General features: G+C 43.6%; 2 protein-coding genes across 3 annotated transcripts in view; both read left to right on the top strand.

The window, feature by feature from the left end:
- waca (WW domain containing adaptor with coiled-coil a) overlaps window positions 1-7845 on the top strand; it is a 60845-nt gene extending 53000 nt beyond the window's left edge. For both annotated transcript variants that reach the window (XM_056299427.1, XM_056299426.1), the window contains exons 11-13: window positions 3215-3416; window positions 5770-5897; window positions 6016-7845. In XM_056299427.1, coding sequence (XP_056155402.1) covers window positions 3215-3416; window positions 5770-5897; window positions 6016-6085 — 400 coding nt within the window. In that variant the 3' untranslated portion in view covers window positions 6086-7845. The remainder of the gene's footprint in view (window positions 1-3214; window positions 3417-5769; window positions 5898-6015) is intronic.
- A 1044-nt stretch (window positions 7846-8889) lies between these two features.
- Window positions 8890-14362, top strand: LOC130130162 (C-type lectin domain family 4 member A-like). The gene is made up of 6 exons (XM_056299899.1): window positions 8890-9260; window positions 9450-9563; window positions 9683-9841; window positions 10444-10589; window positions 13595-13695; window positions 14164-14362. Exons 1-6 carry the CDS (start codon window positions 9074-9076, stop codon window positions 14234-14236), a joined length of 780 nt encoding a protein of 259 aa, XP_056155874.1. The 5' UTR covers window positions 8890-9073; the 3' UTR covers window positions 14237-14362.
- The last annotated feature ends 985 nt before the right edge of the window (window positions 14363-15347 follow it).

Raw genomic sequence — 15347 nt, 5'->3', positions numbered from 1 at the left:
TATATAAATAATGTAGAAAAAGATAATATAGAAAATAATATATATATAAAAGCAGACGCAACTCAGCTAATGTACAATACAGTTAACTTGTTAAAGGTGTGTGCAAATAGCATAAATGTTGACATTGTTGGTTCTTAATAAGCCATTTCTTGACATTACACTTAAATGAATAATAGGATGGGGACTCAATAATTGACTGTGGTACTGAGTTCCACTGATGTGATGCTCTAAAGCAGCGTTTCCCAGCCCATTCCTCGAGGAACCCCTATCCTGCAGATTTTCATTGTAACCCTGAATAGGTATCCCTGCTTGTACTTACTCAACCAATCATCTCAGAGCACTTAATTATGCAAGGTGTGCAACGTCTGACATAATTCATTGCTGATTGGTTGAATAACTACAAACAGGTACCTATTCAGGGTTGCAAAGAAAATCTGCAGGATAGGGGTTCCTTGAGGACTGGGTTGGGAAACACTGCTCTAAAGGAGAGCATCGCATATCAAAGAGCATTTTTGATACTTTCTCAGATATTAATATTTTTCTTTTGTAACTAGTTACTGTCTCAATGACCCTCACTAAGGAATTGGTTTGCCAAGGTAAAAATGTTGAAAGACCTGTCAAATAATCTATTAAGAGTACATCAGTTATATCTACCCATTGCATTTACCCTCGGCACATACTTTTGCTTTTCAGATCCATCAAATATGAGTAGTCCAATATAGTGGCAATATTACCTAGTCTAAATATAGGATAGTTCATGCTAATACTTTATGAATGAGAAGGGGAACTTTGCCACCTCTCAAGGGGGAGGATGATGCCCCAAAATCTACTATTGGGGTTATGGCCCCATCTACTGGTAAATGGTGGAAAATCTATGGTTTGTTTGGTCAGTGACACTTGTGTATTTTTAGATTGTCTACTTTACAAGCCAAATTCCCCAAGGCATTAGGAATGTTTCTTGGTGCGTATCCTCCCTGGATACAGATAAACGTAGCCCTCTAGACCTGTACCTTTCTAGAGGGCTACGTTTATCTGTGCCTTTTTTTTTCTTCTCATTTCACTGCACTCGGGACTTGTACTTGTGTGTATGTGACAAATAAAACTCTTGAATCTTGAGGTCAGAACAGAGTATCTCTCCCAGTTCAGTGTTGTGGATGCCATTTATGTTCGCCTCCCTGGCTGTGGGCACTTGATCGATAATTGACACTGTGTAGATGTAACACCAGCTAACGTCAAGTTGCCAGCACAAATAAAAATAGCACTTGTGTTAGCACAGTTACCTGCCAGTAATTGGTAATCCCTTTCCATCTAGGCAATTATTACATGTGAAATTATCTACTCTATGTCTATGTCATGTAATTTAACAGCCCCCAAATTGGGGTCAACCAGTTATGAGTTACCCAATAATTATCAGTCAGTATTAGTGTTTCACCAATGTATCTGTATCTACAAAAACTTAACTGAAAAATCACCTATCAATTCTCTACATGAAATACCGGGAGTCTCCGACATGACATGAATTGTCTTAACCTGTTGAAAAGTTAGAATGCAGAGAACCGAAAACAACCTCCATGTGTTTCAAAGCTAAAAGCGTGACACTGCTGTCTCGGGTGATGGTGAGCACAAGCGTAGGTTGGCTTGCACATTAATACAACAAAATGTATAGGGTGGAAACGTTTCCAGCCTTTATATTGGTATCTCTGTAAGACTAAGTCACCCCACTCCTTATTCTACTACTACTTTCGGCTGCTCCCGTTAGGGCTTGCCACAGCGGATCATCCGTTTCCATTTCTTCCCGTCTTCTGCGTCTTCCTCTGTCACACCAGCCACCTGCATATCTTCCCTCACCATGCAGGTGGCTTGTGTGACCCCACTCCTTATTAAATGTGGCTTATTGTTCAATTGCTGTCCTGTATATGAACCAGCAGTGCTGTTGCTAACCATGCTAATCTATTTGATTAACCTACAGTTCTCCAACCCTAATTTAAAACACCTGATTCTACTAATTACTGTGAGACCTTGAGTAATTGAATCGGATGTGTTAAGTGTTAAATTGAAACCAGCAGAAGGGTAGCTCTCCAGGAGCAGGGTCGGAGACCACTTATTTTTCGGATAGCCACAGGGGCAACTGCAAAGATAAATGCTAGGTCTAATGTTAAACGTCTTGTCAGAAAAAAAGGCCAGCCAAAGTGTGTAAACACCTTTTAGAATGTGAAGCAGAGGACAACAATAGTCGTGCACCTCTTTGAGCTTCTGTGTTGTGTAATTGATGGCTAGCATTACATTTAAAACAGGAAGGAATTTCACTGATGCATGCATACACAGTTCCCATAGTTATTCGGTCACATTTCATTCTTGTAAGGATAACTGCATCAAATATTAATGTGCACCTCTATTGCATCTGTTATTTCAAGTCACACACACATATATGGTGGGAATTTTGTGTTCCATCCTTTGTCATTTCTTGGTCCCAGAACAGCAATACAGACAAATGGGGTATTCATATTCTGTCCTGGTAGAAGCGGTTGTACTGCTAGGTACACTAGAACTTTGGATTGATTTTCTTAAAGCAGATGGTTTATAATCCATTTTCATTATTTTGTTTGTGCTGACATCTAAAGCTTAAGCATTTGGTCCTGAAACATTTTGTGTAAAAAGACTTATTGTTCTGATATAACATAGAAATGTTTCTCGGTTAATACAGAAATGCTGACAGTATTTTGACTTGTAACTTTTTTTGGATAGATCACATTCTGCTCACAGTATGTTTTTTTTTTCTAAGATGAACAGACTTCAGTAAAATGAATTTCCTTCAGTTTAATTCTTTGGTGTTGTTTTCTAAATTGCTTACTAACTTCAGAATATACAAAATTAAGATTTAAAAGAAATGTTGAAGGGGCGCCCCTGGTGGCTCACCTGGTAGAGCGCATACCACGTAAGGCTGAGTGAGTCCTTACCACAGCGGCCTGGGCGCTTTGCTGCATGCCATCCCATCGCTCTCTCCTGCTATCACTATCCAATAAAAAAAGGCAGAAAATGCCAAAAGAAATAGTGAAAATTAACATAGATCATTTTCAAAAAATGATATCGGCAGATATGTTTATCAGAAATTGGACCTAAAAATCTCATCAGCTGACCCCTGCCCCCAAATTTGAGGATATCGCCTCAGGTGCCAAAACCATTAATTTGCTTCCTCAATCTTTGTTTCCTGCAGCAGTCAGAGGAGTCCCTCCCCGGGTCCTAACCACATCACCCCAAGCAGCAGTAGCAGCAGCGCCCCAAACTCTGCCCCCACTCCCACCAGTTCTTCAGCAGCTCGGCCGTCCTGCTCCTTCACCCCCACTCTCGCTGCTCACTTCAATGAAAATCTCATCAAACATGTCCAGGGTTGGCCTGCTGACCATGCAGAGAAGCAGGTACACACTACTGCTTACTTGTTTAAATAGCTGTAGTTCTCTGTAGTGTCAATTAGCAGTATTTTGTTGTTGTTGCTCTTTCATGGCAACTTGCCTTAACAGACATTTGTTGTGAACATCTCTGATTTGCCTTCTCTTGGGTCAGAAAATGGCCGTGTAAAGTAAGGAACTCATTGATTTTTTTTTCCCCCCCCAAGCAACACTATGCCAGTTTGGCACAGTAGCAGTGTGAGAGAAGTAATGATAATTATTATTATTTATATAGCACTTTTCTAAAAGTGTTATACAAAGAAATAAAACCAGACAAGGCAAAAATAAGAATAAGACCAATAAATAAGAGTATAAATAAAAACATGTCAAACATTTGTAAAATCTTTCATAAAAAAAAGTAGCTAGAGACTTGGTTAGTCAACAGGAAGAGAGTTCCATAGCGTGAGAGCTCTTAACAGCAAAAGCCTGATCACCCTTTGTGACAAACCGAGACCTAGGAATAACCAGTAGGGCTCCATCTACTTCCTCTATCCTTTAGATAGGTGTCATGAGGTAATGTTATTTTTGTCTACCGCCATGTATTAACCTATTCTAGACAGATTGGCGCTCGTACATTCTTAGTGTGCGAGAAACACCTTTGTTTGTTGCTGATAATTCAAATAATATTGCAAGATCCAGACACTAGAGGTCTGTAAGCCCAATAGGTCCCGACATGCGGAGTCGATTTCAGCTGGGCTTGGGCTCATTGAAGTTCCCATATATGTGCAGAGCACACATGTGCCGCTGTATGAAATATATATTATATTATATACATGTGCATTACATGTGACAGTTGACCATACCATGTGTTTGCATAGAACACGCATCAGAGAGAGCTTAACGTGATATTGGTGTCGGTCTCGGGTTGGGCTCAGCTGAAAAATTGCAGACTTTTTCGGGTTGGGGTGGGGTTTGGGCTTGAGTTTTTGGCCCATGCAGGGCTCTAGTGGATGTCACATCTATTGCTATCAGGTGCATAAGGCACACAGCCATGTAATCTCAATAGACAAACATTGGCAGTTTAGTGGGTCGTACTGAAGAGCTCAGTGACTTCCAACATGTCTCCGTCATAGGATGCCACCTTTCCAACAAGTCAGTTGGTCAAATTTCTGCCCTGCTAGATCTGCCGCGGTCAAGTCTGTGGTGAAGTGGAAACGTCTAGGAGCATCAACACCTCAGCCACGAATTGGTAGGCCACACAAGCTTGCAGAACAGGACTGCCGAATGCCGAAGCACATAAAAATCTTATGTACTCCGTTGCAACACTCGCTACCAGTGACTTCCAAACCACCTCTGGAAGCAGTGTCAGCCCAAGAGCTGTTCATCGGGAGCTTCATGAAATGGGTTTCCATGGCTGAGCAGCTGCACAAAAGCCGAAGCTCACCATACGCAATCTCAAGCGTTGGCTGGAGTGGTGTAAAGCACACCGCCATTGGACTCCCGAACAATGGAAATGCTTTCTCTGGAGTGATGAATCACGCTTCACTATCTGGCAGTCTGATGGGCCAATCTGGGTCTGGCGGATGCTAGGAGAACTTGACCTGCCTGAATGCCAACTGTGAATAATGGTCTGGGACTGTTTTTCATGGTTTGGGCTAGACCCCTTAGTTCCACTGAAGGGAAATTTTAATGCTACAGCATACAATGACATTCTAGAGAATTGTGTGCTTCCAACTTTGTGGCAACAGTTTGGGGAAGCCCCTTTCCTGTGTCAGCATTACAATGCCCCTGTGCACAAAGCGAGGTCCATAAAGACATGGTTCGCCAAGTTTGATGCGGAAGAACTTGACTGCCCCACAGAGCCCTGACCTCCACCCCATCCAACACTGTTGGAGTAAATTGGAACGCTGACTTACTAATGCTTTTGTGGCTGAATGGGAGTAAATCCCCACAGCTATGTCCCAAAATCTAGTAGAAAGCCTTCCTCGAAGAGTTGAGGCTTTTATAGCAGCAAAAGAAGGACCAACTCCATATTGGTTGGTGTCCATGGTTTTGGAATGAAGATGTTCAACAAGCACAAATGGAAGTGATGTTTGGGTGTCTGCATACTTTGGCCATGTAGTGTATGTGTTGGGCTAGATGGCTGGTCATACTCTAGCGGCAAAAGTACATGGTGTATTGAATTCCCAGTGTGACATTTCTTCTGTATAATCTCAAGTTAATGCATGGCAGTAGACAAAAAATGTTTTGGGATCAAGCTGTCATTACTGTATGCTGTTGCTGAAGTACTGTGCTCAGCTAACACGCACCGCTACTGTGCCAAACTGGCATAGTGTTGCTTTAGTTGTTTTGGAAGTGCTAAATGAAATTGGTTGACTTTAAGGCATCAAGACTACGTGAGGAGGCCCACACCATGGGAAGCATCTGCATGTCTGAGAACTGCACAGAGCTGAAAAATCTCCGATCCCTAGTCAGAGTCTGTGAAATACAAGCAACATTGCGTGAGCAGAGGTAAGAAAATATCTTGATGGGAGTATGCATTAGTTGACATTAAGTAAACTATACCAATTACAAACCTAACAACTAACGCCTCGTGTTTTTCTCTTTGTCTCTCCTTCTTCCCTGACAGGATACTATTTTTGAGACAGCAAATCAAAGAACTTGAAAAGTTGAAGAATCAGAATTCTTTCATGGTCTGAGAACTTCTGGTTAAAAATTGAAGTGGGAGCTGGGAAAGGGGGGAAGATAACCCATTGCACATAGATGGAAGCCGGAGGGAGAACAGATGTTCAGTCCTTGTTGCCACCAGTCTTAACACAGGAGCTGCAGTTGGGTTGGCTTTGGACCGTTGGGCTGGGTGAGCCTAGAGGGAAAGAGAAAAGGTTTTTTAAGTGAGTGGGAGGGGTTTATTTACAAAACGTCGTTTTGTAAAAATCCCAGTGGGGGAGAAAAAAAATGTAGATTTCTTGTAGATGTTATCTATGTTGTAAATATGTTTTGTAGATTGAAGCCATGGAAAGCCATGCCTATCAAAGCTTTTGACATCCAAACTAATCAACGCCTAGGCGGCTACATTCATTAGCTAGCCTTTTCCTTCATGTTAACTTTGTCTGCCGACTTAAAGCTTCATTTTTGTCAATAGATTGTTGAACCATTGCCTTAAGCATGTGTATGACCTGCATGGAGATGAGGGGAAAGATGTTTTAAGCCATTCATTTAAGCTAAGCGTAAAGGTTATCACACTGGTGTCACTTTTTTTTTTTTTCTTGAAATATTGGTAAACTTAAAGGTCTGTCTGATTCTACTATTCCCATTTCCCTGTTGGGTTGAACTGTAATGCTTACTCAGGCACAAGTAAACATCCCCCTTTGGGCAGGTCTACCGGTGACAGGTCGCAATGGTTCAATGATCGATGCAGCTTCCAGTGGCCCTGCATTTCCCAAACTGAAAATAACAGTGCCTGGTGGTGTGGTGAAGTGAGTGATTGATTAAAAAAGAAAAAGAAAGATGTGTGTTGGCGTGCTGCTTTGGACCATTCCCACTATGAGCTCTTCTGCTAGCCTCAGCCCTGCTGCCAGAGCCTCACCTCGGGTGAGGCTCTGGGGGTCATCAACAAGTTGTCGCTTGAAACCCTCCTGATAGATTTTTTTTCTTTTTCTTTTTTCCTTGTGGATAAATGTACTTTTTGAAGCTGAGGTGGTGCCACTCATTCATTCCTCTGTACAGATACTAAGGTAACAGTGGAGTTTTCAGAAGAGGACGACAAGAATAAAGGTTTTATTTAAAGTTGCAGTGATGATGACTGGTATATCAAATCATGTTGAACTCGAGTGATTAACTACACGTTTCCCTTTTACACCCGCTTAGGAGGAATTATAGTAGAGCTACGGGGAAAATAAGCAGCTGTTTTTGGGCACCAGCAAAGGGGTGGAGGGACAATGCTGGTCACCAACTAAACTCCCCCTCTCCCCCCCCCCACACACACACACACGTCAGCAGGGCAAAGTGAGTTCACAAGGTCAAATGTGAAATGTATGTATTGTAATAAAAGGTAAATTAAAGCGAGCACTGGTTATTTTATTGGAGTACTATGTACGGTTTCGTTTGAACGCTAGTGCCTTGTTTAAAGTCTTGAGTCTCACAGCCTCATATATCTGAATATACCACACCTTGTTGTTGTTTTTAAAATCCTCTGACCAACAAAGGACCTTTAACAAGCATGTTTTGCATAGAATTTTTTTTTCCTAGCATGCCCACATCCCTTTCATTCGTCCGCCTCCCGCTGTTCGAGAGCAGGCTCCTAAACTGCCCGAACGTGACTCCCCTCCCCACCACCACCACCATACTATCTATGGAGTCTGACTGAGCTGCACCACACATTCAGTAAAGATGACCACACCAGTGCTTTGTATATTGTTTCCTCAAGTATATTGGCAAAAATAAAATCTGCCTCTCCAGGGCCATGTTGTGCTTTGGTTTTTCGTGGCTTTCTGAAGAGCCCTGATTTGAGTAGGTCATGTTTTGCAGCACATAAGCCTGCAACTCAACAGAATGGAATCCAAATTTTGCCCTTTTTTTGTTTTGTTGGGGTTTTTTTTTTTTTTTGATGAATGCTGAATAACGGTTATCCAAAGGAAAAAAAGTAAAGCCTCAGAAACATGGACCATGACATTACTGGCACTTTGATAATTCTACCATAAATGACCGAGCGTTATAAGTGGGCCTGTGTAAGAAGAAGCTGCGTACGCCTGGCCCATTTATTTCACATGAACACACAAAACTATTTGTTCCAAAATAACACGGCATCCAACTTTTTAGATGGTTTTCGCTCAAGGAGCACAGGCTCAGAAGCGTTTTCAAACTTGCATCTTTGCAAGGGTATGGGATGTGAATGGAGATGCTCCCACTCATCTTATTTAGTTGCAGTGGACTCGATCTTCGCAGGGAACAGTAAAAAGCCCGTCGTGTTTGCCACATTGCAAGTCTTTCATTTCAACTCTTCTTTGTCCACCTCAACAATTAAAATGAAGGTTAAGGGGCTCGTTACCTCTTCGGTCTCTGCTGCCATTCTGGAGAATCCTGACATTGCATAGTGATGCAGAGTCAGGTTAGATATTAGTCCTATAGGCCTGCCAAGGACACGTCTGCCTCACAAAGAATGGGAAAGTATGCATTTTGCTCAAGGAATAGCAACGAGTTGAGCATTACCACAGAGGTAACTAGATTGAAAAGGATACTTAGCATATTTGGGAGCGACGGTGTGTGTACATGACTTAAATGTCAAAGCCTAGAAGTCCACTCGCTGTAGGATCTAAAATAGCATGCAGCTTAAGACACCACTACTACCACTATAGACTCGGTAATGTCATGTTGTTGGCACAGCAGCCGAGCAAAGGTCAAATGACATTGAAAGTCGAGTAAACAATGGTACAAAGAGATGCCTCCACACAATTGATGACCTTAGCGTCCTCTTTCTCTACACTTCTCTTCTCAGTACACTTCCCAGTGTACTGAATTCAGTACACTGGGTGTGCCCTGGCTCTGCACCTTGCACATATCCAAGTCACAGGTAGGGCTACAAACGTCACGATACTACTAACATCCGCACTAGAAGAATTGGAGGAGGGATAGTGGGGCACTGCAAAGGGAGTCAAGTGTGCAGTAGTGAAGTACAGGTACAGCTGGTCATGTCGAAAGAAGCGTGCACCAAGCCAAGCACCAACAAGAAGGTCCACTTTGAAAAGGACGAGAAGGAAGAAAGGATTGTGGACATCTACGTCAGCACAGACAACCTGACAATTTATGATAACCCATGGGTGGAGATGGCTGTACCCGCCAACCTGAAGGGAACTACAGAAACTCCACCACGTCCAGGTAGGGTTAAAGGCTTGAGCACATGAAATAAACATGTCTGGTATACATAACCTACCCTATACATCAACAGCTCCACACAAAGACATACGAAGACTCGCGCACAACCGTCCTAAACTGTAAACCATCCATTTTGTTACCGTCACCGAACAAATTGTCCTACGGTTTCATGTCCGCATTTTATTTGTGAAGCACCAGCGGTCGGTGTAAGTTCAGAAAAGGGGAACCGTTTCAAAGCCACTGCAGGATGCTTGGGGCTGCTGTGTCTGCTCTTGCTGCTTGGAATCATAAGCCTGGGGGTCCTGGGTGAGTATTTCTATTTCAACTGGCCAAGTACCAACGATAACTTGGCCATCCCTCAGTGTTATTTTTGAACAATAACTGCGATGACGAGTGAAAATATTCTTGTCATCCGCTTGTGAAAGTTGGCAAATACAAGACTGCCTGGACCAGTTCCAGCAAGCTGACCCAGGAGACCGACCAGATTCAGGACCGTTTCAACAAGCTGCAGAAGGCCTTCGCCTCCCTGCGTGATGAGAGAGACGAGCTAAAAGCCGCCAACGCCAAGCTCATCCGGGAAACAGGTGAACTGCAGAGGATGCTTGGTAGCACATGTTAACACACAGACACACACACACACACACACACACACACACACACACACACACACACACACACACACACACACACACTACTGTTGGTATTCCTTAGACTCCTGTACATCCGTAAAATAAGCCAGTCCCAGGCCAGGAAAAAGCCATAGAATCCAGCATTTTATGATAAAGCTTACTTAATGTTTACAGTCACTGGTCCCCAACTTTTTGTTGATTTTTTCTTTTTCTTCAAAATTCATCCTCAACAGCACTTTGCCACAGGGGGCCACTGCTACCTGAAAACATAAATATTCATTATAACAGCTGTAGTACACACACACACACACACACACACACACACACACACGTGCATATATGTAAAATCCAGAGTCAAGCAAATTCTTTATGAGACAGTACAAGCCTGTTTCATGCCATAAGCAATCATCGGCTGATGATTGGAGCACTTCCCCTACCCTTGAGTGTTTCTTTTAACAAAGTTATATATACACACACACACACAACATATTGCATTATGTCTTATTAGTGATCGTGTGGCTTATTGACTCAGGACGTAATCTTGTCATTTCCATCAGAGGAGACATGCTGCTCTGATGGGTGGCAGTGGTTTAGGGGCAGTTGTTACTTCATCTCGAAGACAAAAAGAACCTGGTGGAGCAGTAAGGATTGTTGTGAAAGAAACGACGCAGACCTGGTGACCATAACAAGCCAGGAAGAGCAGGTGAGCTTATGTCATATGGCAGCTTATATATATATATATATATATATATATATATATATATATATATATATATATATATATATATATAATGATAATAAAACACTTTATTTATATCGCACCTTTCCGAACAACGTTACAAGGTGCCTATAATGTACCTCATTAGAAACCTTTGTTTTTTTAAGCTAACGCAAAAAAAAAGTCATTCAGGCTCAAAGCACAAAAGTTGACCACGTTTCCTTTTAACTGTTGTTTTGAAGGAAAGCTGCATGTAGCACTCCTCAACCTTCCCCGACTTTGCAGTTAATATTATCATCATTATTATTATTATTACTCACCTGTTGTATATATCCATTTCATTTGTGGTCACTGGGCTGGGGGGGCTGTAGTCTGTCCCACCATGCAGAAGGTTCCTGGGTTTTAATTAAGTGCTTATTGCCGTGCAACCTGACCGCTAGTACAAAATTAGCATGAATGTCATTTTTTAGTTTTGTTGTTGTGGGGGCAACAAGGGTGGCAGCCCTGGCCACCCCCTTGACACAGCCATGCACGGCAACACGCTACACAATTTAAAAAAAAGAGAGATTCACGATTGTTTCTATACACCAATGGCTTCCTTCACTGCCGGTGTCCAACCTAAGAACCTGCTAGTGGACACCGGCAGTGAGGGAAGCCGTCAGGATGGGGAAGGAGGCCTTTTGGGCTTGGTTGGCCCAGGGGTCTCCTGAAGCAGCAGACAGGTAGTGGGAGGCCAGAAGGGTTGCGGCTTCGGCAGTCGCAGAAGCAAAAACTCGGGTGTGGAAGGAGTTCGGTGAGGCTATGAAGGAGGACTTTCAGTTGGCCTCAAAGAAGTTCTGGCAAACCATCCAGCGACTCAGGAAAGGGGAAGCAGGGCTCGACTCAGACTGTGTTTAGCCGGGGAGGGGAACTGCTGACCTGGACTGGGGATGTTGTTGGGTGGTGGAAAGAACACTTTTGAGGTGCTCCTGAACCCAGCTAACACGTCCTCAGTAGAGGAGGTAGAGTCTGAAGACTCATGGGAAGCCCCACCCATAGCCCTGGCAGATGTCTCTGGGGTAGTTAAAAAGCTCTTTGGTGGCAAGGTGCCGGGTGTGGATGAGATGCTGAGAGGCTCATTATTGGGCTGTCTTGGCTGACACGCCTCTTCAGTGTTGCGTGGAGGTCGGGGACAGTACCTGTGGAGTGGCAGACTGGGGTGGTGGTTTCCATGTTTAAAAAAGGGGACAGGAGGGTGTGCTCCAATTATCAGGGCATCACACTGCTCAGCCTCCCTGGGAAAGTCTACTCAAGGGTGCTGGAAAGGAGGCTCCAACCGACTGTCGAACCTTGGATCCAGGAGGAACATTGCGGATTCCATCCTGGCCGTGCAACAACACACCAAACTCTTTACCCTTGCAGAAGTGCTGAGGGGGGCATGGGAGTATGACCAACCAGTCTACATGTGTTTTGTGGACTTGGAGAAGGCTTATGACCGTGTATCCCGGGGCACTCTGTGGGGGATACTGCGGGAGTATGGGGTACCGGGGCAGTTGCTACAAGCCACTCAGTCCTTGTATAACAGAAACAAGAGCTGTGTCCGTATTCTCAGCACAAATTCAAACACGTTTTCGGTGGGTGTTGGACTCCGCCAAGGTTGTCCCTTGTCTCCGATTCTGTTTGTGATATTCATGGACAGGATCTCAAGGCGCAGCCAGGGTGAGGAGTGTGTCCATTTTGGGAATCTCAGAATTGCATCTCTGAAATGGCCGGAATGAGAGTCAGCACCTCCAAGTCTGAGGCCATGGTTCTCTACCAGAAAATGGTGGATTGCTCCCTCCAGGTTGGGGATGAGTTGTTGTCTCAAGTGAAAGAATTCAAGTATCTCGCGGTCTTGTTCATGAGTGAGGGTAGGATGGAGCGGGAGATTGACAGGTGGATTGGTGCAGCATCAGCAGTAATGCAGACGTTGTACCGGACTGTTGTGGTGAAGAAGGAGCTGAGCCGGGAGGCAAAGCTCTCAATTTACCAGTCAATCTTCATTCCAACCCTCACCTATGGCCATGAGCTTTGGGTAGTGACCGAAAGGGTGAGATCATGGATACAAGCGGCTGAAATGAGTTTCCTCCGTAGGGTGTCTAGGCTCAGCCTTAGAGATAGGGTGAGGAGCTCAGACATCCAGAGGGAGCTCGGAGTAGAGCCGCTGCTCCTTTGCATCGTAAGGAGCCAGTTGAGGTAGTTCAGGCATCTGATTAGGATGCCTCTTGGGCGCCTTCCTTTGGAAGTGTTCCGGGCACATCGAAGTGGGAGGAGATCCGGGGTAGACCCAGAACTCACTGGAGGGACTACATGTCCAATCTGGCCTGGGAACGCCTTGGGATCCCCCAGGAGAAGCTGGAGGGCACTGCTGGGGAGAGGGACATCTGGAGTGCCCTACTTAGCTCACTGTCACCACGACCCGACCCCGGAGAAGCGGCCGATGATATGAGATAAGATGAGTTTTTTTTTTTCTTCAGTGAGTTTTATTCTCTCTCAAATTTTTGTTTGATATTTAAGAAGTGCTGTTTGGTTATATTGACACAAATCTGATTCCGTACATTTAGTAATCGTCCTTCAATAATAACTTAGTGGTGTGACGTTGACTTTGGGTAGTGCCTTTAACTTTTAACGAGCAATTTTGTGGTCAAAGGTCTCTCAATAAGCCAGAATTGAAGATTGTAAACTGTCAGATTTATGATTTAGATTCACAAACAATGAATCCAAATTCTGTGACTGTCGTCTTGCAAGGGTTCAAGCCGGGCTCCACTCCTATATTGCGTTGACAATGTTTGTGCACAAGAAATGTCAAAAATTATCACCATGCTTCAACTTCTCATTAAAAAAGAAAAAGAAAAAGGGGGAAATGGGTCAGTTACTAGAAAGGTTATTATAATAATAACCTATGTAGTAACTGAATACGACTTGACATATTAAGTTAACTTGCAAATCGAATGTCTGCCAATTTGAAACAGGATTTCATCTCTGAAAAAGTCAGCCAAGAGGGAGCCTGGGTCAGATGGAGACGTGAAGAAGAGGGGAAACGGGTGGATGAAACCCCACTGGACACAGAACTGTAAGAGACCAACATTTGCTTTACTTTAGGCATTATCATCTGACCCATCTGTCACACAATATATATATATATATATATTACCGTAAACTTCAAACACTACTTTTATCAGAGTGTTTGTTTGTACCAGTGTTTTTTGTTTCTTTTAAGATGTCAGTGAGAAACTTAAGAGCTGGAAGAAAGCATTCATATGTTTGTTTGAGCCAATGTCAGGTCCCTGCAGGGGCTGATGGGTGCAGACAACACGGCTGCAGCATGTTGGGATAACAAGTGAAAAGTACAATCTGCTAACAGTTGCATTTCATGTCAGAGCTACATGGTTCAAATACTATGTCTGACCCATGTGACTATAACACATTTGATGAAACTATTACATTCACCTTAGTTGGGTGCACATGTTGAAACTGGTTGGAAATTCTACGCTTAATTTAAATATGTTCATCTGAGGAGGTTTTCTGTTTCTTTTTCAAGGGATGATCCGACCGAGCATGACAACAGAGTGGCAAGCAAGAGAAAACTGTATGTTCATAGTGAACTCGCCTGAGGCTGAACATCAACTGAACAAGGGTTTCTGTAAGGAACAACGAATCTTTATCTGTGAGAAAAGAGCGACCTTTCCATTTAATTATGCCTTGTGACTGTAAAGCGATGGCTAATATCCATGTTTTAAACAGACCTTAAATCTCACACTGACGCCAGCTGTACGCCCCTCTGCTCCCCTCATGGCAGACAGGGCAAGGCCTTGATGGCTCCAAGGTGAAGAAGATCCATCAGTGCCTGGAGACCGTAGTGTCGAAATTAATGTGAAACCCAATTTCAAGGGGCTTTGCGCATGATTTTTCTCTTTCAGCAAAACTATACAGTGTAAACGCAGACATCTCCTAGAATAGCTTTCTCCTTGAAATGCCATAGAAAATACATGTTGTACGGACAAGGTGCGTAGGAAAAGCCTTACAGCAAATTCGTGATAGAAAAACTCCCTGTACTTAAAATGGTCCCGAGAAACCCACCCATTCTAACACCCCCCCATCCTGTAGCTCATATACTGCACAACTGCCATGAAATTAAAATGAAAGTAAGCCATTTTTGAGTGTTTGCATGATTGATGATGCAGGGAAAACAATTCAGTTGGAAATATTACATCAATATGGACACCTTTTACAAATATCATCAACTTGCATCGGAAAACGTGTAACGCTTTCAGGTGGTGTATTCTGCTGTTTGCAATTACGATTGTGATACACATAGACTACACTCATACTTGCGAGAATAACGTGTAAAGTGGGACAGCTCTGAGAAGACAACGGCTTTGGCAAGTGCTTCACCGTAAACAGCATGGCCTGCACCTACTTCTTTTCATACATGTGAATAAAAAAAAAAGAGGCAGTTTTTGTTTAGTCTGCATATCTGCTGACGTGCCCCTTGAGTGAATTGAGTGTTAGCTTCTGACATCACTTTTTAGGCTCAGATCCCTGACGTGCACCGTTGCAGGAAGGAGCCGGTGTGCTTATATCCCTCTTTCTTTGGAGCGACTCTCCCGCTTGATATGGCTCATATCGAAGAGATGGGAAGACGGGAGGCGTCAGAGGAAGCCTGTCTGTCTCAGCACCTGGGCAGAGCTGTCACACAGGTGCCCGCAGGCCAACTTGTTCGTG

The sequence above is a fragment of the Lampris incognitus genome, chromosome 19 (assembly GCF_029633865.1).
Source record: "Lampris incognitus isolate fLamInc1 chromosome 19, fLamInc1.hap2, whole genome shotgun sequence".
Lineage (NCBI taxonomy): Eukaryota > Metazoa > Chordata > Actinopteri > Lampriformes > Lampridae > Lampris > Lampris incognitus.
The sequence above is the reverse complement of the archived record's forward strand: the minus strand, read 5'-3'. Positions and strand labels throughout refer to the sequence as shown.